The sequence below is a fragment of the Lissotriton helveticus genome, chromosome 11 (assembly GCF_964261635.1).
Source record: "Lissotriton helveticus chromosome 11, aLisHel1.1, whole genome shotgun sequence".
NCBI lineage: Eukaryota > Metazoa > Chordata > Amphibia > Caudata > Salamandridae > Lissotriton > Lissotriton helveticus.
Genome location: NC_136072.1, coordinates 219,327,244 through 219,353,289, shown reverse-complemented (window position 1 = coordinate 219,353,289; position 26,046 = coordinate 219,327,244). Strand labels below are relative to the sequence as shown.

Sequence of the window (26,046 nt, the reverse complement as noted above, 5' to 3'; positions counted from 1 at the left end):
GCCTAACTATTGTGACACTTCATGCTAAAAATGTTCTCTACCGCGAGATTTTAAAATAAATTTCCCTTGTCTATTACACACATTCTATTTCATACCCGCACAACGTCGGGATGGGCTGCTAGTACTAATATAATAAAGAGAGAGCCCAAACCTTTGAGGCGGGTAATCTCAGGAACCACAGCACCAATCACAACACCCAATACAGCGTTGGAAAGTGCAGTTGCAGCAGAAGGACATAGGCTATGCAGACGCCCACCATATACATTTAAAAGGTAAAAGAACCGTGCCAGCAAAGTAGTCCCTTGTGGGCGTGTCTGCGTTGTGCTGTGGGCATGTGCTGGGGGCGTGACAAACGCTGGGGGCGTGTGGTACGTTCCGCCCTTCATGCCATGTCTCATATCGTGTGCTGTGGGCGTGTGCTGGGGGCGTGGGCGTGTGCGGTGCGCGGGATTACGGAAAAAAAGCCAGCGTTGTGCCCAATATTTCATTGTTTTTTCTTCCCAGGTTCTGTACATTCCAGCTCCGGGTGTCCACCCTGCTCCCTTTAAATACCCCTGCACCCCATAATCATAACCCACCCTTACTCCTTAAAATACCCCAACACCCTTAAACACTAACCCATCTTAACCCTATAAATATATCCTGTACCCCAAAAACCAAACCTATCCCTAAACCCTAAAAATACCCCTGTACCTCAAATCCCAAACCTAGCCCTGAACCCTATAAATACCCCTGTACCTCAAAACCCAAACCTACCCCTGAACCCTAAAAATACCCCTGTACCCCAAAACACAAACCTAGCCCAGAACCCTAAAAATACCCCTGTACACCAAAACCCAAACCTACCCCTGAACCCTAAATACCTATGTACCCCAAAATCCAAACCTACCCCTCAACCCTAAAAATACCCCTGTACCCCAAAACCCAAACCTACCCCTGAACCCTAAAATACCCCTGTACCCCAAAACCTAAACCTAGCCCTGAACCCTAAAAATACCCCTGTACCCCAAAACCCAAACCTAGACCTTTACCCTTAAAATACCCCTGTACCCCAAAACCCAAACCTACCTCATAGCCCTAAAAATACCCCTATAACCCAAAACCCAAACCTAGCCCTGAACCCTAAAAATACCCCTGTACCCCAAAACCCATACCTATCCCTAAACCCTAAAACTACCCCTGTACCCCATAACCCAAAACTATATCTGAACCTTTAAAATACCCAAACACCCCAAAACATATACCTCAGTACCCCAAAACATATACCCCTATACCCATACTTACCTTATCCAAACATTTAAAAAAACATGCTTTTACCATTCATGCATTTACAACGAATTTCATTGTAAATGTATGCGTGGTAAAAGCATATAAAATGTAATGCCATGCATTATAATAGCATTGCGGAGTCATGGTACTTTCGTAATGAAAGTATGCGGAGTGATGGTATGCGGAAAGAAAGTTGCGGAATAATGGGTGTTTACCCTCCCCCGGTAAGTACATTGGTGGCACGGCGGCCCACATCTCCAGCAACATACTCCTATTTTTTCACCACCAATTTGAAAAATGCACAGGTCTCTCTCATTGATGGCCAGCACCGACATACACTTTTAGACACACTTCCCGCCACAAGTTCTAGAGTTGCGAACATTAGAGCTGGGGAGCTACGTTCGAATCTCGGCCTCAGCTCAACATCCTGTGATTCCAGGCAAATCGCGTTGTCTCCCCGTGCCTACCACAAATGGATGTGTTATTCTGTAATGTATATTGTGCTCATGCCATGTTGTCGAGTTCGCGCTATATAATATTGCAAGGAAAAATAAAGTAGGGAAACTCGAGTTCACACACTACTGAACGCGCACTCTTTAGTGCATCAGCAGTGCACTGTGAATCGGAGCGTTTCACAGGCCTGTCACAGATAAGAAATGCTATCAAAACGAAATCCTACAAAACAATATACTATTGGCCTGCAGCAATTCATACCCGGACAACGAACGTCGGGACGGGCTACTAGTACATAATATAAGCAAAATCGATTCCACATCTGACCACTGCCTCATGTGACAAAGGTAAGAGAATCACACACACGATACGAAAACAAGCCACCCATAGGCTACGCTACATCCCCAGGGCCACTGAAATTATGCGGCAGGAGAAGCCCATATTATGCGGCAGGGTTGAGTAAATTATGAGGCAAGAAAAGGCAAATTATGCGTCATAATGCAGCACATTTTTATGTATTACTTCATTATTTTGTCATTTTTAAACGTGGAAACACTGTCTGGGCATAGGTTACACCTCATTGGTAAACATTTAACACTCCAATATAGCAATAAGCAACAGAAAGGTGGCAAGTCCCAGTCCAGCTGTGCAAAAGACCATCCACTGTGCATTAACACGCTGCTTCATTTTCATTAACTTTTGAACCGTTTGAGCTAGAAACTACTTTTTTTTTAATATCTGCAGATTATGTGGGAGGTGATGGATAATGCAAATGCAGCAAATTTATAATTATGTGAAAATGGCCGTGGCCGCAAAATGGTACAATTCCAGGGGCCGTGTCCATACCCACACGTTTAAGCCAGGCACAATTTACAGAGTAGCCTGTTCCCCGTCCACTGAAATCTATTTAGCGCAGGGTACAACATCACAATCTAAACGTACCCTCAGTACAATAAAGCTATGGGGAAAGATAAAACAAGTAATTTTCCTAAGTTACCAATGGATTAATCTTTATGTAATGTTCAATTGCCAGAGACTCCCAGCTAAATTTAAGTTTCCATGCAAGATCTTTCTCAACCTTAAATACTACTATTACACTTGGACAATGTTTCAAATAATTACACTTCCCTGAAACCGATAGCACTCTCTGAAAAAGGATTTCAGATCTACTGAAGCTTAAACGTGTATTTGAAGAGCCAAGAGATAGGCAGAACACACAGCAGGGGGTGATAATGTTGGTCCAGTCTGGTGCTATGCCTTAGTTTCTGGAAATCCAGAAGAAATACATTTCCACTTACAAAATCTAAAGGAGAATAATTTCCATTTTAATTAAATGATTTAGAGCACACACAATCAATAAGTGACATAAATGATTCAAATTAAGTTACATAATATTTTTAAAAGTTACCTTTATTCTTCACCCCATAAATATAAAAACATCCAAAGCCTTTCCTTCCTCCAACGTAATGGAACTTCTTCTTCAGAGATAGTTTTGTGTCGCGAGAGAAAATCTCTCCACCAGAATATTGTGATGCGCAGTAAATACTGTGATAGAGCAACCTAACATGTAACCCTCACGTATATATATATACACATTAAAGTTTAAAAAAATGCATTGGCTGTTTTTATCTTCATGGATATATACTGCATTTAATGGGAGCAGTACCTATTGCACTTCGTGCAGTTTGGTACCGAATTGTAGACGGACCATGGACCAATAAAGAACTGGCCATGGAAGTGCTGTTGTCGTACAGCTTCTACTGTGAGTTGTTGGAGAATAATTTACATAGTCGTGGTCATCCTGAAATTCTGACATAGATCTGGTCCTACGAGGACTGCTCCGGACAGCTCTGCATTAAAGGAAGGCAAGCTTATTGGTCTGTAGTGTCCCTATTTCATTATAAGGGACATCAATTGTGAAAGCACATTTATGCTGTAATGGTGTCCAGGGTCTCAAAGATAAACATAAGATGGAGATAAGGAAGTAGACACATAATTTAGAAGGATGGGTGAAGGAAGAAAGCGGTGACCAACATATCAATCAATCAATCAATCAATCAGATCAGATCATTTGTAGAGCACGCTACTCACCCGTGAGTGTGTCAAGCCTCGAAGGGGGAGGGGGTGGGAGGGTAGGCAGCTACTGGTAGAACAGCCATGTTTTGAGGCGTCTCTTGAAGGTCATCAGGTCCTGGGTTATATATAGATAGGGGGGAGGGTGTTCCACGTCTTTGCGGCAAGGTGGGAGAAGGATTTGCCGCCGGTGGTCGTTTGGCAGATGTGTGGGACGGTAGCGAGGTTGGCGAAGTGCAGTTGGCGGTTAGGGGTGTCGAAGGACAGTCGTTCGTTGAGATATGCTGGTCCGGCGTTGTGGAGTGCTTTGTGTGCGTGGGTTAGGAGTTTGAAAGTTATCTTCTTGTTGACTGGGAGCCAATGCAGGTCTCGTAGGTGGGTGGTGATACGGCTGTGGCGGGGGAGTCCGAGGATGAGGCGTGCAGAGGCGTTCTGTTTGCGCTGGAGTCTCTTCTGGAGTGTAGCCGAAGTTCCTGCGTATAGTGCGTTGCCGTAGTCCAGCCTGCTGCAGACTAGCGCCTGGGTGACTGTTCTCCTCGTTTTGGTGGGGATCCATTTGTGGATTTTTCAGGGCATTTGGAGGGTATTTAAGCAGGAGAAGGAGACAGCGTTGACTTGCTGGGCCATGGCGAGTGTTGAGTCCAGGATGAACCCCAGGTTGCATGCGTGGTTAGTGGGGGTTGGGGCAGCTCCCAGCGTGGTCGGCCACCAGGAGTCGTCCCATGCGGAGGGGATGGATCCGAGAATGAGGACCTCCACCTTGTCCGAGTTCAGTTTCAGGCAGCTGGTCTTCATCCATTCTGCGACGGCCTTCATTCCCACGTGGAGGTTGGATTTTGCGATGGCCGGGTCTTTGGTGCGGGAGAGGATCAGCTGCGTGTCATCGGCATATGAGACGATGTTGAGGTGGTGTTGTCGGACGATGTTGGCGAGCGGTGCCATATATATGTTAAAGAGGGTTGGGCTGAGGGATGATCCTTGGAGTACGCTGCAGCTGATCGTGGTGGCTTCGGATCGCTACGGGGGAGCTGGACCCTTTGGGTTCTGCCGGTGAGGAAGGAGGTGATCCAGTCCAGGGCTTTGCCTCTGATCCCTGCGTCGTGGAGGCGTGTGTGAAAGGTGTGGTGGCACCGGTGTCGAATGCGGCCGAGAGGTCCAGGAGGATGAGGGCCGCGGTCTCGCCCTTGTCTAGTATGGTCCTGGTGTCGTCAGTGGTGAACATGAGGGCAGTCTCGGTGCTGTGGTTGCAGTGGAAGCCGGATTGGGAGGAATCCAGGACATTGTTCTCCTCCAGGAAGAGGGTCAGTTGTCTGTTGGCGGTCTTCTCAATTACTTTTGCTGGGAACAGGAGCAGGGAGATGGATCGGAAGTTCTTGAAGGGCGTTGATTTCTGTGTGTTTCCAGCTCTCTGGGAAGGTGGCGGTCTCGAAGGAGCTTTTGATGATCTTTCGAAGCTGGGGTGCAATGATGGTGCTCGCCTTGTTAAAGATGTGGTGGGGGCAGGGGTCGGAAGGTGAGCCAGAGTGGATGGTGTTCATGATTCTGGCGGTTTCTTTGTCGTTGACGCTGTTCCAGGAGAGCAGGAGGTCGGTGCGATCGGTGGGTGTTGATGCTGGGGTGTCGGCGTCTGGCGTTTCCGTTTGGGTGTTGAAGCTGTTGTAGATGTCTGCGATCTTGCAGTGGAAGAAGGTGGCCAGAGAGTCGCAGAGTCCTTGTGTTGGTGGGATGTCGTTGAAGCTGGAGCTGGGGGTGGCGAGTTCTTTCACGATGTTGAACAGTCTTTGCTGTTGTGTGCGTTGTTGTCAATGCGATCCTTGAAGGAGGTTCTTTTGGCGAATCTGATGAGCTGGTGGTATCTTTGTCTGGCGTTCCTGAGGGCTGTGTGGCTGTCTGGTCTTTGCGCCATTGTTTCTAGAGTTTTCTACAGGTTTGCTTGGAGTTCTGGAGTTTGTCATTGAACCAGGTGGCTCTAGTGTCGGTGTGTCTGTTGGAGGGTTTCCTAATTGGGGCGAGGGTGTTGGCGCAGTCGTCGATCCATAGTCTGAAATTGTGGCTGCTGCCTCAGTCTCGGAGGGTTCGGGAGGAGGGTCTTGGGTGAGTGCAGTGATGAGCTTGTCTTCGGTGACTTTTTTCCAGCTGTGGTGTGGGAAGCGTTGCGGTTTGTTGTGTGTGGTGTGTTTCTCAAAGGGGAAGTGGATGCAGTGGTGGTCGGTCCAGTGGAGTTCAGTGGTGTTGCTAAAGGTGACATGGTCGCTGGCAGAGAGGATGGGGTAGAGTGTGTGTACAGCGGCGTGGGTGGGTTTTGTGACGAGTTGTTTGAATCTGAGGTTGGCGAGGTTGTCGATCAGTGTTATGGAGTTGTTGTCGTCTGCGTTCTGTAGGTGGAAGTTCAGGTCTCCGAGGAGTATGTAGGTATGTAGTCTGTGGAGGCGATGGTGTGCTTGCTGATGAGGTCGGTGATGGATTCACTAAATTGTGGTCGGGGGCCCGGGGGTCTGTAGACGAGTTTTCCTCTGAGGGTGGTGTTGTTGTTGACATTGATCTGGAAGTGTAGGTGTTTGGCCAAGTAAAGGGCGTCTTCGGTGCTGGTTGAGACTAAGCATGGGCTGAAATTTCGTTCCGCTTGCGGAATTTGCGGATTTCCGCGATTTCGCGATCCGCAAATCTCGCGAAATCGCGGTAAAATCAGCGAATCAGCGGGGACGAATTTTCAGCCAAGCACTTACAGGGTTACAGCAGCAGGTGCAAAAGTTGAAGCTAATTTTTTGTAACCTTTTACAAAAGGGTTACAAAGAAATTAACTTAAACTTTGGCACCTGCTGCTGTAAGCCTGTAAGTGCTTACTGGCGCCTCGTTGCCTACTTGCAACTATTCTCTGACCCTGCTCTGACCCTTGAAGCAGGGTCAGAGAATAGTTACAAGTAGGAAAAGAGGCGCCTGTCACAAAAATTAAACCTCAACAGGAAGCACTGACAGATATAAAAACAAGCATTTGCAATGCAATAGGTCTCGCATTAGGAAAGTTTGAGCTATTGGTCTTGTAAATGACAATTTTTTTTATTTATGTGTTGGTTTTGAAAATAGCTAAATTAATAGCTTAGTCATTTACAATGCCAATAGTTATAACTTTCGCAAATGTGACACCTATAGCATTTGTAATGCAACATGTTTTGTATTTACGTGACTTAGCTGTATTGATATTACAAATTACAATGGCTTTTAATTTTTTTAAATAATTAATACTTAAATAAAAGTGATTTTAATTTATAATGGCAATAGCTTAAACTTTTGTAAATAACTTTTGTGAAGATTATGTTCAGTGTATTTTATTGTGACGAAAATCCAAGAACAGAAGTGAAATATTAACATCTTTTTCTGACATTTGTAATAAAGTTTTAAACATTGAGAGAACATATTTGAACCAGTTGTTGTTGAATGGTTGCGCAGATTGATGCTGGGGTGGCGCTGAGTGATGCTGTGGTGGTGCTGAGTGGTGCTGTGGTGGTGCTGAGTGATGCTGTGGTGGTGCTGAGTGGTGCTGTTGTGGTGCTGAGTGATTATGTGGTCGTGCTGAGTGATGCTGTGGTGGTGCTGAGTGGTGCTGTGGTGGTGCTTAGTGATAATGTGGTGGTGCTGAGTAATGCTGTGGTGGCACTGAGTAGTGATGCTATGGTGGCACTGAGTAGTGATGCTGAGTGGTGCTGTGGTGGTGCTGAGTGATGCTGTGGTGGTGCTGAGTGATAATGTGGTGGTGCTGAGTGATAATGTGGTGGAGCTGAGTGATGCTGGGGTAGCGCTAAGTGATGATGTGGTGATGCAGAGGGCAGAAAGGCACAAAAAGCAGTCTAACAAAGGGCAGAAGGGCAGAAAAACAAGGGAAAAACGAGTCTAACAGAGGGCAGAAGGGCACAAAAAACGAGTCTAACAGAGGGCAGAAGGGCTCAAAACAAGGGAATAACAGGGCAGAAGGGCACAAAAAACGAGTCTAACAGAGGGCAGAAGGGCAGAAAAACAAGGGAATAACAGGGCAGAAGGGCACAAAAAACGAGTCTAACAGAGGGCAGAAGGGCTCAAAACAAGGGAATAACAGGGCAGAAGGGCACAAAAAACGAGTCTAACAGAGGGCAGAAGGGCTCAAAACAAGGGAATAACAGGGCAGAAGGGCACAAAAAACGAGTCTAACAGAGGGCAGAAGGGCAGAAAAACAAGGGAAAAATGAGTCTAACAGAGGGCACAAGGGCACAAAAAACGAGTCTAACAGGGGGCAGAAGGGCAGAAAAACAAGGGAAAAACGAGTCTAACAGAGGGCAGAAGGGCAGAAAAACAAGGGAAAAACGAGTCTAACAGAGGGCAGAAGGGCACAAAAAACGAGTCTAACAGGGGGCAGAATGAATCCCGCCCTGCGTGTTTGTCCACGAAGATGCCACCTTTTTGTGCAATACCTCTACTCAACTGGAGTACTTTCTACTGTCTAATCAGTAAGTGCTCCCTCGTTGGCTAAATGTATAGGGGCAGATTTACAATAACTGGCGCATCCCCAGGGATGTGCCAGTTATTGTGCGCTGCAGCTCCGCCACCCATGGTGCGCCGCATTTACAATGCGGCGCACCATGTGGCAAAAACGGCACAGATGCGTCACGCATCTGTGCCGTAAAAGCAGTGCATTGCTGGAGCTGCGTCGCGCTTGCGACGCAGCTCCAGCAATGCTCTGGGGGGCCCTATCTCCCCAATGCTGCATCAAGCCTTGCGCCTGCTTCAAGCAGGCGCAGGGTTTTGACGCAGCATTGGACTAAAAGTGACTGAGTGAAATCTTGCAGATTTCACTCAGCCACTTTTAAGAGGCGTTCCTTGTGCAGGAACGCCCTCCCCTGTGCCGGACGCCTCCTGATGGCGCAGGACTTTCCAACGTGGCGCATGTGGCAAAAACGGCACAGATGCGTCACGCATCTGTGCCATAAAAGCAGCGCATTGCTGGAGCTGCGTCACGCTTGCGACGCAGCTCCAGCAATGCTCTGGGGGGCCCTATCTCCCCAATTCTGCATCAAGCCTTGCGCCTGCTTCAAGCAGGAGCAGGGTTTTGACGCAGCATTGGCCTAAAAGTGACTGAGTGAAATCTTGTAGATTTCACTCAGCCACTTTTAGGAGGCGTTCCTGCGCAGGAATGCCCTCCCCTGTGCCGGAACGCCTCCTGATGGCGCAGGGCTTTACAACGTGACGCATCTCTCAGATGCGTCACGTTGTTAATACCCAGCACCATGGCGCATCTTTTGTGCTGCCGCTGCGTCACAAAAGGTCTCGGTAGAGGGTGACAGTGCTGAACCAGAGGGTGGCAGGGGTGAACCAGAGGGTGGCAGGGGTGAACCAGAGGGTGGCAGGGGTGAACCAGAGGGTGGCATGGGTGAACCAGAGGGTGGCAGTGGTGAACCAGAGAGTGGCAGTGGTGAACCAGAGGGTGGCAGTGGTTAACCAGAGGGTGGTAGTGGTGAACCAGAGGTGCTGTGATGAACCAGAGGGTGGCAGTCGTGAACCAGAGGGTGGCAGTCGTGAACCAGAGGGTGACAGTGCTGAACCAGAGAGTGGCAGGGGTGAATCAGAGGGTGCTGTGATGAACCAGAGGGTGGCAGTGGTGAACCAGAGGGTGGCAGGGGTGAACCAGAGGGTGGCAGTGGTGAACCAGAGGGTGGCAGTGCTGAACCAGAGGGTGACAGTGGTTAACCAGAGGGTGGCAGTGGTGAACCAGAGGTGCTGTGATGAACCAGAGGGTGGCAGTCGTGAACCAGAGGGTGGCAGTGGTGAACCAGAGGGTGGAATGGGTGAACCAGAGAGTGGCAGTGGTGAACCAGAGAGTGGCAGTGGTGTACTTGAGGGTGGCAGTGGTTAACCAGAGGGTGGCAGTGGTGAACCAGAGGTGCTGTGATGAACCAGGGGGTGGCAGTCGTGAACCAGAGGGTGGCAGTGGTGAACCAGAGGGTGACAGTGCTGAACCAGAGGGTGACAGTGCTGAACCAGAGGGTGGCAGGGGTGAACCAGAGGGTGCTGTGATGAACCAGAGGGTGGCAGGGGTGAACCAGAGGGTGGCAGGGGTGAACCAGAGGGTGGCAGTGCTGAACCAGAGGGTGACAGTGGTTAACGAGAGGGTGGCAGTGGTGAACCAGTGGTGCTGTGATGAACCAGAGGGTGGCAGTCGTGAAGCAGAGGGTGGCAGTGGTGAACCAGAGGGTGACAGTGCTGAACTAGAGGGTGGCAGGGGTGAACCAGAGAGTGGCAGTGCTGAACCAGAGAGTGGCAGTGCTGAACCAGAGGGTGGCAGTGGTGAACCAGAAGTGCTGTGATGAACCAGAGGGTGGCAGTCGTGAACCAGAGGGTGGCAGTGGTGAACCAGAGGGTGACAGTGCTGAACTAGAGGGTGGCAGGGGTGAACCAGAGAGTGGCAGTGCTGAACCAGAGGGTGGCAGTGGTGAACCAGAGGGTGGCAGGGGTGAACCAGAGGGTGGCAGGGGTGAACCAGAGGGTGACAGTGGTGAACCAGAGGGTGGCAGTGATGAACCAGAGGGTGGCAGTGGTGAACCAGAGGGTGCTGTGCCCATACACGACCGCATGGGTAACTTCGCCATGCAAGCGGCCCGCGAACACGCAAAAAGCTGCGCGAACAAGCAAAAAACCTCACGAACATGCAAAAAACAACGCGAACACGCAAAAACCCAAAAATCCGCAAATTCGCACGAATTCGCGGATTTTGCGGATTGCAAATTCGATTTCACGCTAATGGTGTCCTTGTGGATGATGGCGATTCCTCATCCAGGTTTGTTGTTGTTCCGGTCTCTGCACGTGATCTTGTAGCCGTCGGGGATGGCTATGGCTATGTCCGGTGCCGAGGAGGTGTTCATCCATGTTTCCGTCAGGAAAGCGACATCCGGGGCGGAGGAGTCGAGCAGGTCCCAAAGTTTAACGGCTTGTTTGTGGATTGAGCGGGTGTTGAGCAGTATGCAGCTGAGATGGTTGTTGCCTGCGGTGTTGCTATGGGGATGGGCGGGCTGGTGCGCGCTGGCTGGAGAAGCTGCAGCTGTGGCATGTGAAGGGTCCGTGGGTGATCTTCGGGGAGGCCTGGAAGCAGGTGGTGTTTCGGCTATCGTTGAGTGCTTGGAGGGTGTCAGCGTCGTAGCGGCAACTGGGCCTGTTGGGTTCGCAGGGATCAAGGGGTCTGGCGCTGGGCACGGTCCAGGCACTGCCCTTCGGCGCGTCCGCTGCACGTCCGCGCTGCAGTCGGCATATGTAGGGGAGGGGGAGGGACATGCGGCTGGGAGGTGGGAACGGGACGGGATGTGGGAAGAAAATCGGCGGGAAATAGAACCAATAAACAGTGAGGGGGCGACATAAGGGCACAGGAAACTACACGCTCAGATCAGGGCACAAAATACAAAGCTTAACACAAATACACGCAAGCTTACACATGCAAGAAACCGGCTGAGGGTATGATCGAACCCTGTCACGGACGGCTGGCTGGCTGGAAGGCAGTGCTGATCGCTGCGGAGCTGCAGGGGAGAGTGACGTCCTGGGACCAAGGTCTGAGGACTCACCATAGGTCCAGTAGTATAGATCTAGGCCAGATTCTCTGGAATAACCACTATGTAAATAAGTTATTTTTTGATTAATTGTACATACATTTATTTGATGGGATTTCTTAATAACTGCCTTAAAATTAGACCTTCTGCACATATGCTGAACACCGCTGGTCTGAGAAGGAGCGAGAAGGAAGGAAAGAGAAACGAGATGTTTGTATAATATTAAACAGAAGAAAAGATAAGCTGAATAACTTCAGAAACATTGCTCTTTTAAAAAAAAAAAATATTTAGCTGCACCCCTACAGTGTTTGAAGGTTTCTGCTCTCAGTCACATATTGATGACTGAACCAAAGTTAAAGTAAATGTTTTCAACGTAAGTGGAAAATTGGAGATGTGCAAGCAATCAAGCCAGTAGCTGCCTACACTCTTCATTTCTCTTCCAAAATGAAAAGTCGACAGGAATTAGATTAAATTGAGTCTAGGCCATTTTCCAATGTTCTCAAAGAAACGCTGATGTGTCTATGTCCCTCTCCCACTAGAAAAACAGCAGAATCCTCAGCTCATAAGGCTTTGCATAGTTTGCTGAAGCAAGTAAGGAAAGCAAAGAGGGTAAAAAACTGTTGCTCACATGTATCATGCCATTTTACAGTCAGTAAGGCTCCGAAGCGCAAAATCAGGGTCTTTCTGGACAGCAAAATTGAATTTTTTAATTCACCATACACAGTTAGTGATTTGACAACATGTTATTGAATACTACTGAATTGCTAATTGACGAATAGAAACCAAATCGGTATTTGGAAGGGGTGTGATAAGGGTGATCCTTCCAAATACCGATTCTTTTAGGCATGTATTAATGTTTTGTGACAAAAATCAAGTCGCTAAACATGAATATTTTCCCACCTCCTCAAAGAAGGTAGTAAGCCATTCCCAAGTAGAAAGGAGTCCTCAAAAAAACCCTTCTCCTTTGTGAATATTCACAACAAAATGTTTAGGTCGAGCCTGGACAGCACATGCACTGCTCTGCGAGGCATGCTGTTTTCAGGTATGGATTTGAAGCTCCGCCCACTCTCCGCCCATTTTGTTCATTGGCTTGTGTCATTGTCCTTTGTAAACGGTGGCTTTTCATTGGTCAATAGGTCTAGTTGTCACTCCTTAGTACCACCTTGTGTCATTTTGTAACCTCCCATCAGGACACCTCCTGCTACATGTGTTGTTGCTCGGTAGGCTTTAAGTACAGCCTCCAAGCAATATTTCATTAAATGGTTTCATCCTGCCTGCTGTTGCAGGCAGGACACGCTCTCCCCCAGCGCTTTTTTTTCCTCGCCAATCTAATACAGTGGTGGCAGTGCCTTTAGTTTGTTTGCGGGCTGAAAGAGCCCACATATTTTTTTCTTACTATTCAGTTTTTGGTTCACAAGTGCCGATACAGCGCTTCAACGTTACCGACGACCACCCTCCTTTCTTTAGACATGGCTCGTCTAAAGAAAGGTGCGTGGCCTCAATACAGTGAAAGCGCAGCATGGGGCGCTATTCCAAAAACAGCATTTATAATGCAATAAGTATCGCATTTGCGAGAGTGTAAGCTATTGGCATTGTCATTTACAATGCCAATAGCTCTAACTCTCGTGAATGCAAGACCTATTGCATTGCAAACACTTGTTTATGAGCAGGCAGTGGTCCAAAAGATCACTGCCTGTTCATTAAAAGGTTTGTGTAGTTTTTTTAAAATGCATCTCATTTTCCTTTAGGGAAAATAGGATGCATTTAAAGAAACATTGCTTTATTTAAAAGCAGTTACAATTATGGTGGTCTTCTGACCTCAGCAGGCCACCATGCCTGTCATTGCAGCCAATTATTGTGGGTCTCAATGAACAGCCTATCTCATGCATATTAAAGTTGCAGGTCAAATTGTTTCCCACTATGAATCGGTACTTTGAGAATCAACCTATTAATAAATAGTTTAGTTCTCTAAATGCCTATAGATACATTTGAATGGTGCACAATTGACAGCATCTTCTAACAAATCCATTTTGTAAATTCTATTTAATGAATCACAAATTGTGAATCATTATTTATAGGAATTTACGATTTCTTAAATAGAATCTTGGTACATGAAGGTCTAAGAGTGGCATGTGGTGATTGTCATGAAGTCATTTGACTTTGAAAGGACATCAGATGCCTGCAGACTTCCTAAAGGTTACTAGACGATGCCTTTAATGTTGTTTATCATTGATTCTGATACAGTATGTTACAGTTCTGTGTCTGCACAAAATCATCTGGCATCTTACTTGGCCAACTCCTTTCATTGCACAAAGTTGCAGCTTAAATATAATACTTGATTGTCAATTTCTCCTTTAACCAGGGGCAAGGGGGCGTCCAAATTGGTGTTGAAGGGGCAGATCCATTCTCCATTTTCTGGAGACTAATACACAAGTCATTGTTTTAAACTGAAACAATTTACACTGTCAAATGGTGTTTAGTTCTCAGGGCTTGGGAAACAGTTGAAGTTACAATGCGTTGGCTCTGCCATGATTGGGTGGGCAGAGCATGCAGGCGGATCAGAAAGCACATCATAGAGCTGAGATTCATTGCACCCAAAGGATTGGGGTGGATCATAACTAGGATGCACTGTTATCAGTGTTAATTCTTTTATGGATTTCAGGAGTGTCTTTTTTTTCAGTGATTCCCAAACCTTTTGAAGTCAGTGCATATATATGTTTATTCAGCTGCTTACCCCCCAACCCCCAACAATAGACTGAAAACTGTATTTTTCCAGTGTGGACAAAGCATATTTTTTCACATACCGTATTTTCCGGCGTATAAGACGACCCGGCGTATAAGACGACCCCCTACTTTGCTTGATAAAATGTAGGTTTCGTGCTATACTCGCCGTATAATACTACCCCCACTTCCAGCGCAGTCCAACGCAGTCCTGCATAGTTGGCTCGTACTTTGTACGCTTTTGTAACCTGCACACTTATCACTTTTTTCTCCAGGAATGTACTGATTGCTACCTCATGTATTTTGGTTGCTCACTATTGTCACTTTTGATCCATGTAACTTAACGTTTGCTTTTGTAATTTGTTCATTTGTAATTGTTCCTCTTGTATCAATACTGTTCCTACTGTAAAGCGCACTGACACCTTCGGGTAAAGTGCGCGCTATGTAAAAAACGCCTGAAAACATACCTTTAAATTTTGTACCCGGCGTATAAGACGACCCCCGACTTTCCAGAACATTTTAAGGGGTTAAAAAGTCGTCTTATACGCCGGAAAATACGGTACGTAATTTAAAGGACCATCTTTCACATCTCATTACCTCTCACACTTACTCGGACAGGATCCTGTCTGGTTCACAGTACTATTAATGGATTAAAAAAGTAATAGTTTTACATTCAAATGTTTTAATAAACAAATTCTTAGACACAGGAGTTATTCATCTACTCGTTAGTGACCTATAGTCAATACTGATTTCTTAGAAAAGGGGCTGATGTATCAAATGGTTTATCTATTATGTTCCTGTGAATAAATGTGATAGTACATATTGTCCAAAACGCTTATGAGCCAGCCATTTCACCAAAAAGTGAACAAATTAAATACTGCCTAAACTTCCAATATGATTTAATATGAGATCAAGCTTAAAACATGTTTCTAAACCCAGCACCTTTAATCCAAGCAAATTAAAATGGAGTAGATAAAAGGAAGAAGAAACAATGTTTTAGTGACATTCCTAAAACCTCAAGTAGATCTTAGACCAACCATTCTTCCTGCTACCATGTATGGCAAAGTTACTTTGTGTTGGCCCCTTTAGGAATAAATAAAAATGGCTCATTCTCTCTCACATCCCTTTCTTTTAATGCCATTTTAATTTGTGGTTGTTCAGGTGCTTATCAGTGTTTATAGGTTTACACTGATGAGGGCTGTTTCCCTTTCTGTGAGGTTGTACCAGTTATAATGGGTTTAAACCTAAAACAGGATGACCTAATTATAACAAAGGGTACAGTCACCTATCATGCAACAGAAAGCCCTTTGGAAAAAGGAATAGCATTCATCTCCTGCAAGATTTCAGGGGGCAGCGACATTCCAAATGGCAATTTTCTACACACACCAAACCATTGTGTTTTTATTTTTGTTATCAGTAGGCGATTGGACCTACCAAATCTCAAGTTTCTGCCAAGGTGGGAGTTTTTCATCTAATTTTGGAAATGCCTTACTTGATTGTTCCAGAATGGTCAGCATATTATGTAAAGGATTTTTAATTGAATGAAACCATGTCCTTGAAACTAGTATCTTAAAGTAGTTCTATTTTCCATCAATACAGCCATTGCTGTGAAAAAAGAAATATGGTCTTCTGTACAGATCAAAATAATACTTACCTAAATCCTATGCTGACCACCATTCCTGTTACCTCACTCTTTTCTCACTGTTCTTAGTTTATGGTGGGAACTAAGAAAACGGAAAACAAAATGTGAATGTACCATGTTCGGATGCTCATTTTGTTTTTGTCCAGCCTGTGAATGTCATTGAGGAGTAGTACAAATGGGGTCATGTCGTCAAGCTGAGTACAGTTCGTCAGTGTGACACAGTTTTTCAGCAGAGGTGACGCTCCATTTGTTGGTCAAATGAAAAGAACTGTTTCAGATTTGACTAATTAGAAGAGGCAAGAAGGATGGGAACACAAGTTACATTTCACCTGGCTTAGTCCATGCTTGAATAGCAGAAAAATGTGTGTGCTTGCATGCACGGCGTCTGATTTAAAATAATGAAGAAGACAATCAATACAGATTTATAAAAGCGGTTTCTTACTTTGACAGGTTTAATGATTGCAATTTTTCATCACTGCTCTTTTTTAAGTCTGGATCATCTGTAATGGTAAAGAAGAATTTCTAATGTGTGCAGTGTGAGTAAACGAGCATTATTAATGTATGATTATATTCCTTACAGGGACTTGGGTCACATTTGGCGGTCAGATTTCTGATGAGGTAAGAAATGTCTGCTTTTTATGAGCATGTAGGTGCTTTACTGTATACGCTAAGAACATAATGTATATATGTTGTTATATTTTTGATAGGGTCTTTCCATTGTAGGCTTTTTTGTGTGGATATTATATTATATTATATTATATTATATTATATTATATTATATTATATTATATTATATTATATCATATTACATTACAATGTAAGTTGATAATAATACCTTTGATAATACTAATTGTAAATACCTTAAACAGAAAAGTAACTCATTTTTTGTTATGTCTTTTTACTTTACATTATGTTAAGATATGTTATGTTACATTATTAGCGTTTAGTAGACTTCACACTACTTCACGCACTTACTAGGGGATGCCGCAGAGCATATTTAACGAGAGATCTGATGTATTCTGAAAATCAACACAACAAATGACAGAAGCTAGGCCCAATGAGAGAAACAATACCATCACTTGCCTGATAGGTTTTCTTTCAGAGCATCTGGAAATGGCCCAGGTCAGGCTCTCGTCAGAGTTCGACTGAAGGGTAGTCTCACAGTTTTGCAGAGCAGGCTTCAAGGTTGCTCCCCTATCCAGTTGAGCATTCTTGAGCATGTGTGGTAGATTGAAGAGATGGTGTCTTGGCATGGTCTTCTCATTTTAAGGCTTATTGCCAACTATGCCCTTGTGGGCAGTAAGTCAATGGCAGCTTAGGCAAGCCATACTCTTAAAAAAGAGTTTTCATAAGGAGCTCATTAAGAATGTTTAATTGGATTACAGTGCTTCCGGTTTGTGTAATGAGGAAAGACAGGATGATTTGTGGATGCATTGTGCTAAATTGGAGCATTTCCATGATTTTCTTATTCAAATAGAGATCTCAAACTATACAGAAGTACCAAGGGAGCTGGTAGTCCCACTAACCTTATTGTTGTATTGTGCCTAGTAAGAGTCAGCATTTTTTGACACATCTAAAGTTAGTTATGATGCTATCTGTCCCCAACTCACTCCATTTTCAACGATAGCAAGGTATCTTCAGATTAAATCTAGAACTAAAGCATGTGTTTAGTTAAAAACCCAAACACTAGCTGCATGAATGTGCTCAATAAAGGTGTATAGGAAGATGGTCCCATGGAATGCTGCAGTGTATGTCACCTGACTCTGAAAAATGTGGAGCCAGTAAGAACAACTGTTTTCGTCCCTCTCACAAAGAACTTTGCCATCATCTGAGTTGCAAGTGATCTCCACCATCTATATTAGTTGTTCCAGCATTATGAATTATTTAATGATGTTGAAGGCAGATGAAAGGACTGTAGCCTCAGCCTTTAAATCTGACATACTCATATTTGTTTGAAATTCTGTCTGGGTCAGATGTCTTCCTCCAATCATATTAGGTTGATAAGAAAGCCTTTACAGCAACAAATGGAATAGTGCATTCTCCTCTCCTATAGAAGGCCAGAACCTGGTCAAAGAGTAACCCCTTGCATGAAACAGAATAAGCTCTGTTTACTTCAGAAAATGAGGCAATCTCCCTTTCCAGCATTAGGTACCACCGGCAAAGTATGTCCCTCATGATATTGACATGAATGGCCACAAGGAGGATTTCCATTAATGGAAATGTACCCATTGAAAATCAGATGAAAATTTGTTTGTAATAGGCATATAAATGTTGGACATTAAGGTGCTTGTTGCTGTTGCCAGAAGGTAGAGAGCTGTTGTCTGGTGAAATAGAGCACAATTACTGTATTTATGGTTCTCACTGAAAAAGGGTACATGTCCCATAGACTTTGTGATTTGTGCAGTCAAACTTTGCAGATGATACTAGTTAGCTTTAAGGATATTCCTTTAAAGAAGAAATGTTGCCCTTGATATGGATGTCAATAGATGGTGAATGAGACAAGTTAATTCTATAATGGGCGGTAGAACATCTAGAGAATGAATGTATGTGAGTTCAGAAGGCATTTATTGGTAGATTTAATAAGAATGAATGCGATGAACGAAGGCAACTAAAGTTGCTGTGCCACATTGTGTGGGAGAATGAGAACAGTGCAGTACCATATCTACTGAGATATGGTGCTGTATTGCTTCCTCCCTAGCACTGGTGTACAATTAGGCTGCCTAGCACAATACATACTGCTTTGCACAGTAATGCCAAAATGTCTGCATCATGTCTATCATAAGTTTTGAACTGGAAGGCTACCCTTAGAGTTCAAAATACCATATCTAGGCAAACTTTAAATGTTCCAACTTTCAATGTGTTTGTTACAGTGCAGCACACATACAAAGTAAGAAAAAAGTTATCTTTTTTAACACCTGCCTCAAAGAGGCAATATTTCTTGGCACAAGATACTCCCTACCATTGTTAGGAGATAGGGCTTTGAGTCAGAAACCGTGGTTGGTTGCAAAGGAATGCCCACGAACTATCCATGAAAAACTCCTTAACTCAAAGTCAAGTTTTGCACTAAAAAGTAAATGTAAAATTAACATTTTGCACCAGTTACTTAAGTGTAAAATGCTAGTAAATCGTCCCCTTATGCTGATTGACCAAAACATAACAGTAACACTTCATGGGGGTCATTTTTCAGAGCTAAGCAGTTTGTTTATTGTATAAAAGTTCTATTTGGAATAAAATATATCAGCAGTACTTGACCTTTTGACTTCCCATTTAATCATTAGTTAAATTCAGGGCCCCCCCCCCCCACACTGAGTTATTATTGGAAGCTGGGGAACCCCAGGCTAAACAATTTCTATGATTTGAACCTCAAAACTAAAGAATAATACAAAAATAAGTATACTCCAAGCAAATGCTATAATATTGAAATATTTTGTGGAGTTCAAAATCAAATATAGAGAAAGTTGTCAAATGTTCAATTTTGCTTCTTTATTAACGTTGGACCTGACATGCTTGGCGTAGTTTTCTCCAACTTTTTGACTACAAGCCTCCTATTTTTGTTGATTTAGTTTTTGCTGGCCTTAGGACGTAGGACATTTTACCACTTCAAATCAGTACTATAGTGCTTGTGCTCTCTCCCTAAAACCTGTTAACACTGCCTTATACCCAATTGACACATTTAATGTACTTGTACGGGTGCTATATAGACCCAGGTAATGAAAATTAAATGCTACTAGGGGGCCTGCAGACTGTGCCACCCACTTAATTAGCCTTTTAAACATGTCTCAGGCCTGCCATCACAGCCTGTGTGTGCAGCTTTAAACTGCCAATTCGACCTGGCACAAAAAACGTTTTGCAGGCCTAAACTTTCCTTTTTAATATATGTAATTCACCCCTGGGGTAGGACCTAAGCAGCAGGGTGCAGTGTATTTAAAAAGTTGGACATGTAGTTTTAACTTTTACAAGTCCTGGTAATGAAAAACTCTTAAATTCGTTTTTCACTACTACAAGACCTACCTCTACCATAGGATGAGATTGGCTTACGTTGTTACTCTTAATAAATTATAGCTTTCAATTGTGAGCAAGTAGGAATGTCGAGTTTGGTGTCTAAAGAATTGTACTTTAAATCTCTCTTTAATGGTAAAGTTACATTTTAAGTCACAATTCTGGAAATGCCACTTTTAGAAATGTAAATATAAAAATAATGAGGTGATGGATGGAATGCTTGAACTAATCCGAGCCACTGGCAATTGCGCAGACCACATCCCAATCCATTGTTGTTTGCCCACCATGCCTCCTCAGTGTGGACCCAGCCTTAAGCAAATTAGTCATGACCATGTTCCTCATGGGAACAGTCCAGCCCAAAATTCCAGGCCAAGTCCTCCCTGAACTGGAATGCAAGCAAATCAGGACCGGTTTTGCTCTTATTATGGGTTCTTCAGCCAAGTATAGCTTGGTTCCAGTGGAATAGTGAAACCCGGACCCACGTCTGGGCATACTTGGCGCACTTAGGGCATCAAACGCAAAAACAACAATGTAATGGGTGGAATGCTTGAATTAATCTCAGCCACTGGCAATCCCTCAGGCTGCAACCCAAACTAATCGTTCTTCACCCACCATGCCACCTCAGTTTGCAATTCAGCCATATGGAAATCATTCTTGACCCTGTTCCTCATGGGAAATTTCAGACATCTCTGTAGGGGGAGGACTCGAGAAGCTTCTCCCATTTCATAGTGGGCACCAGGTATAAATAGTGGATACTCAGACCCAACTCTTCATTGCACATCTGTACCTGTGGAAGACTCATAAGAAGGACTGATGTGCTGCTCTTCTGTAAGAAGGCCCGCTACTCTGCTACCCTGCTATCATGCTGCCTGGATAAGAAGCACTGGACCTGCATTTTGAACCCAGGACCACCAAAAGCACTCCAGGGGCTAGTGAGCTGGCTTCCTGATCAGAGTCTAGAGGCCAGAAAAGACTCCAGCCCCCCTGAACACTGCACTCTGACTCTGCCTGCTGCCAAGTGGTGCCATTCCAGTGCTGGACCCTTGGAAATGGGCCTAGGGTGCTATGTCAGCCCTTAAAAAATCTTTGACAACTGGAAGAACCTTGAGATAAGCAGCTTTTCTGCTTTTAGCTTCTCCTTAATGGATTAAAAAGGCTTCCCTGTCCAGGCACCACTAACATAGATTGAATTTCCAGTTGTTAGATACTTAATGTCTTCTCTTGTGCGCAATAACCCCTTAATAGAAGGTCTGCACTTAGAAATGATGTATCTCATTATAGTATACAAATGGTTGCACTCACACTCCCTCGTCAGTCACTTAGTCATTCACTCACTCACTCCCTTAGAGCCATGCATTTCCAGCTGTTGGCTTGCTGAGAATGTTGAAAACTGAAAGAAGCTTCCCAGGAGTCTCAAGAAAGGATGCAGCAATTATACATTAATGGTTGCTAGGGGTTTGAATACCCAATTCATGTTTGATATTCATCAAGGAATACATGTTGTATGTGAATAGGCTGTTTCCCGTTCAGTTTAAATGTTGAGACCCCAGTGCTGCCTGCTCAATCTCACAGTATTACTGTGGGACTATAGGTACTGAAAAAGCATGATTGTGCAATATCCCTTAAATGGAGAGGGAATTCTGTGTTTTATAAATTAAAACAAGAACTTATTTTCGAGACCCTTCGAAAGAGCTAAGTTTGAATCAGAGAGCTAATATGGTGTGTATCAAGCAGTACAGATGTACCTTATAGTACAGCTGTCACTAATATCCACAATCACAGAGAGAAGGATTGAGACAGTTATTGAGATTCTGACATATATTGTGCTTTTTCATAGCCTGTTTCAATCTAGTACTAGCAAGTCCGATCAAGAGGCAAGAAATGTTTATTGTAAAATTAATAAAAAGTGATAAAAATACATAATTATCTAACCGTCACCTATACCTTAGATCATTCTTTAAATCAGCTGAAAGAGTCCAAACCCAGAGAAGTACGGCATATACTAAGAGAAGCCTCACATAAAAAGACACTACAATACCAATAGGTATAAAGATATAAAAGCATGCAGTGAGTTATAACTTTAACATGTATACAATTTTATGACTTCTGCAACATTTTCTGAAAAATGCCTAGAAATGTATGAAAAGGCAAATTAATCTGATATGTTTGCATTCATATGAGCAGCTATGATGTCAAGTTCTTCTGGGCAGGTTTGGTGGTTTCTTGTGATGGGACAAATTAGAGCAGTCGTTTGTGCAAATGTGTACCATCCCAACTTTGATATCTAAGTCATCCCTTTGGAACTAAATTGTCTTCTCCAATAATGATTATGTACATGCCACTGCCCACCAGCCAGTCATTTAGGAAATTGAGGGGGAGCGTTCACACTATAATGAGATTTTCTGAAAGGGAGAGGCACGAGCGCCCGATCACGAGAAATTGATTGGGCTATGACTCTGTTCGGTTCATGTCTTGAGACAGATAAACAATTGTAAAAAAACAATTGTAATAGAGCCTGAGAAAAACCAGCAGAAGTGATTTGTGTAACGAGCGTACAGATAGTCAGAAATATAGATTTAGGTTTTGGACTTGATGACAAATTTTGTGATGACCCAGAACTCCTCAAATAATGGGAGTCAACAAGAATGCCTGATGTTGTCCTAACATTTTTTACGTAGTTGTTTAATATCAGCAGAGTAAAACTGTTACAAACTAAAGTTCTTGAGTTTGGAACAGAAGCCTATAACATTGAGGATGGCTTTGAAGATAGAAGCGAAGAAGTGGAAGAAAATCCCATGAACCGACCGACAGGCTTATGCTGTGTAAATGTATTCTTTTGCAAATCATGTTTTATAAATTACATCACTGCAAAAAGAAAACTCCACTATACGTGGTGACTGCCCAGGCAATCTATGACAAAGGCAAAAGTAGAGAGCTAATCACTTCAATGAATAGGACTGGAGTTTCAACAAGTTCTAATGTCATAGTACAGAGCAGGAACTTGTTAGTAGCTCATGCTGTAAATTCTTGTGAATCGACAGCACACCACTTCCAAGTCACTTTACCACAAAAGGATTTACAATTGCTGCTCTTGGTAATTTTGATTTAGAAGACAGATCTTCTTTGTCTGGAATATCCAGCACACATGATACTGCCAGGGTGCTTTTTCCAAACTGTAAAAATGAAGGAGCTGCAGGAAAACAAACTGTGTCAGCTGTAGGCATAAACAAATGAAGCTGCAAACTTAAAACACAACTGCCTTACCAACACGTGAAAAATCCCTACAAGCCATCATGATGTCCCAGAAAGTTTCAAAGTGACTGAGGAAATGGATCTTCTACCTGATGCTGTAGTTCACAAAGCTGATTTAACTGAATTTATCATATCGCTTATTTCAGTGCCTGAATAAAGGAGGAAGAAAAGCTAATTCCTCCGTGGGCTGGAATTCATGCTCTGCTCTCCCAGAATACCATCTCACTGAAGATGGTTGGGTTTGTATCGGTAATACCTTCTCCAGTCACAAACTACGCAACAGTATACACAGCTCTAAACAATTTCCAAAATGTGCATGCTCAGCTTGAAGACTAGCCTATCCTGCCAATTTTCTGCGATTAAGGTGTTTTCGGTATGGTAGCGGACATGTTTATGAGCAATCCAGTAGAATTTGATGATCATTATCCAATGATGGGCATTTTCCACTTGACAAAAGTTGCATTGCAGTGTGCAAGAAGTTATCTCAGTCGATGTGGCATAGAAGATGCACTTATTGAGGCTAAATTCTTTGGAGGTAAAACTGTCCAGTCATCATCATCAAAATAACTGTATTTCACCGAAAGAACAACAGCATAAAAAGTATTCTACAAAATCTAAATTCCACATTATTAAAGAAAGCATTACAAGATAAAAGAGACGTTTATAAAAGCTCAAATACGTGAGATACAATTAAAAGGAAGATTTTTTTAAAAAGCACGATCAATAAAAGAAGTTCATTAATGTAAAAACAAAAATTAATCGATTGACCCTTATCTTACTTGTACAATTCACACTAGTGATTTCGACTTCTTGTCTTTTTAGCAGCTAAGGAGAACGATGCTAAACATAAACATACCAGGGGATCCAATAATTGCTGGAGGTAATTAAGTGCTGGGCAACATTGTCTGATATTTAATTTACAAATAACTGGGAGGATGTATCTTTTCCATTCATTCAAAACAACTTACAAAAAAAGACAATATGCAAATCATTCTGGGGAGAATGATTATCACATGGGCATAGTGAAATGGCATCGATGGAGTAAGATTTAGGGGATATCCTAACATAAGTGGAATTTAATTTAGTTGGAATCTCTGTAAAATGTAGCTATGCTAAAGATTTGTTACAAAAGACTGGTATGAGGTCAAAGTATTGTTTATAGTAGGGGCTAAAAGATCTTGCTGTGGTCAAATTGCAGTTGAGGTCATACATTTTCTTTTCAAAATGATCTAATAGACAAAAGTTCAATTCTTTTTTGGATATGGTCAAACATAAGTTCGGGTCCTCATATACTTTACATGACCCAATTGCTTGGAGATTGGCCTCAACATATTTTAGCCATTTGATTTTTTGTACTCCTTCTAAATTCAGGCAGTCCACCGAAATATGTCTAGTTAGACTTGAGGTTTCTTTCCTTCATGCTGAGTACCACAAAAGGATTGGGGCACTACAAATATTATCTGTTATATAAGGGGCAGTCAGCTCAGAGTGAAAAATGTAAGAGGAACAGGATTGCGGAACACCTAGCAATCTTTTAAAAAAGCCATCCTCTATAGTCCAATTTGGAAATATCCAATAAGCCCAACAAAGCTGCCCCATACACAGCGATAGACAATGTTTTTGCCTTATAGATCTTGTTTTATCACATTTAATGGCTTTGAAACAAGTTTCTTTATAAATCTAAAAAACCCTCCAATACTTTTTCCCATTAGTAGTCCTCTGTTTATCACCATATCCACCCTTGTATTTTTCCTGTTAAGAATAATCCCAAGGTATTTAAATGAATTCACAATCTCAGGTTTTCGGCCTTCAATAGACAAAGTGAGGATTTTCATTAAAGGCATACCTGCCACAAGTACAAATGACTTAGATTGATTAATCCTCATGTCCAGATTGTTCATACATTTTACGTACTCCTCTATGAGTCTCTTCAGTGCATTACCCATTCGCGCCAAAAACACTGCATTGTCTGCATAGAGGAGTATCAGAACAGGAGAAGATTTAATGCGAGGGAGATCTGTTGTAGAGTCTTCCAAGGCGGACTTCACCGCATTAGTATACAGAGCAAATAAGAACGGGGCGAGTACACACCCCTGTCTCACTCTGCGGGTAATTTTATAATACCATGTACATTCTCCCTTAATTCTGTAGTGTACACGGGCCGTAGCATTAGCATACATCTCTCTGATTAAATTAATTATCTGGATCTCTGTTCCCATGTCCTCCATTATTGCCCATTACTTGGAATGGGCCACACAGTCGAAGACGTCCGCTAAGTCCATAAATACCATATACAGATAGGCGTTCTTGGCCTCCATATACTTTGCAGTTATATGGGTTAAATTGAGGTACTGGTCCACCGTCCCCTTTCCTTTTCTAAAGCCATATTGGCTATGAATTATTATATTATTTTCAGAGGCCCACCCCTCCAATCTGTTCAGGAGTACCCGCCCCATTAGTTTTGCTGTTGTATCTAATTGGGAGGCCTTATCCCCTTTTTTAAAAATTGGGATTATGAACAACTTTTTCCAGGATACCAACGGGCCTGTTTGAACTATGTTGTTAAAAACATTTGTGAGCAATGGGGCCCATAGGTCCTGGTTATCCAGGAAAAAGTCGATTGGGACCCCATCGGGTCCAGGGGCTTTAGATATCTTAGACTGATTTAAAACGTGTTTAATTTCATCCAGGCTGAAGGTTAACGGATTTCCGGAATTACAGATTGGTAAAGCAACACACAGGGCTTTTACTTGCCCTAGATTCCCAAAAAGTGCCCCAAAATGTTCAACCCATGCGTCTTTGTGCACATGGGATTCTGGAGAAATCTCCTCCTCTCCTAGGAAAGGAGCAAAAGTCTCTGCTGCTGTTTAATGCTGCTGCTCTTTGTAAGTTCTCCCAGGTCTCCTCGGTAAGAGAATGTAATCCATCTAGTCTTGCTTTTTTGAATGTCAAACGTAATGACTTCAGTAAATGCTGATCACTGGGTTTTGACCTTAGGGCTCCATTCAGGTTTTTGAAGGCCTTTACACAGACCTTATCAAACCAGCGAACCTTCTTGTGAGTCCCATTTGAGAC

At 43.5% G+C, this 26,046-nt stretch overlaps 1 protein-coding gene across 1 annotated transcript in view; it reads left to right on the top strand.

Annotated features, from left to right (window-relative positions):
* The window catches only part of KCNAB1 (potassium voltage-gated channel subfamily A regulatory beta subunit 1), a 752,409-nt gene that overhangs the window by 345,525 nt on the left and 380,838 nt on the right, over positions 1–26,046 (top strand). Inside the window, exon 3 of the mRNA XM_078666222.1 lies at positions 16,301–16,338. Coding sequence (XP_078522348.1) covers positions 16,301–16,338 — 38 coding nt within the window. The remainder of the gene's footprint in view (positions 1–16,300; positions 16,339–26,046) is intronic.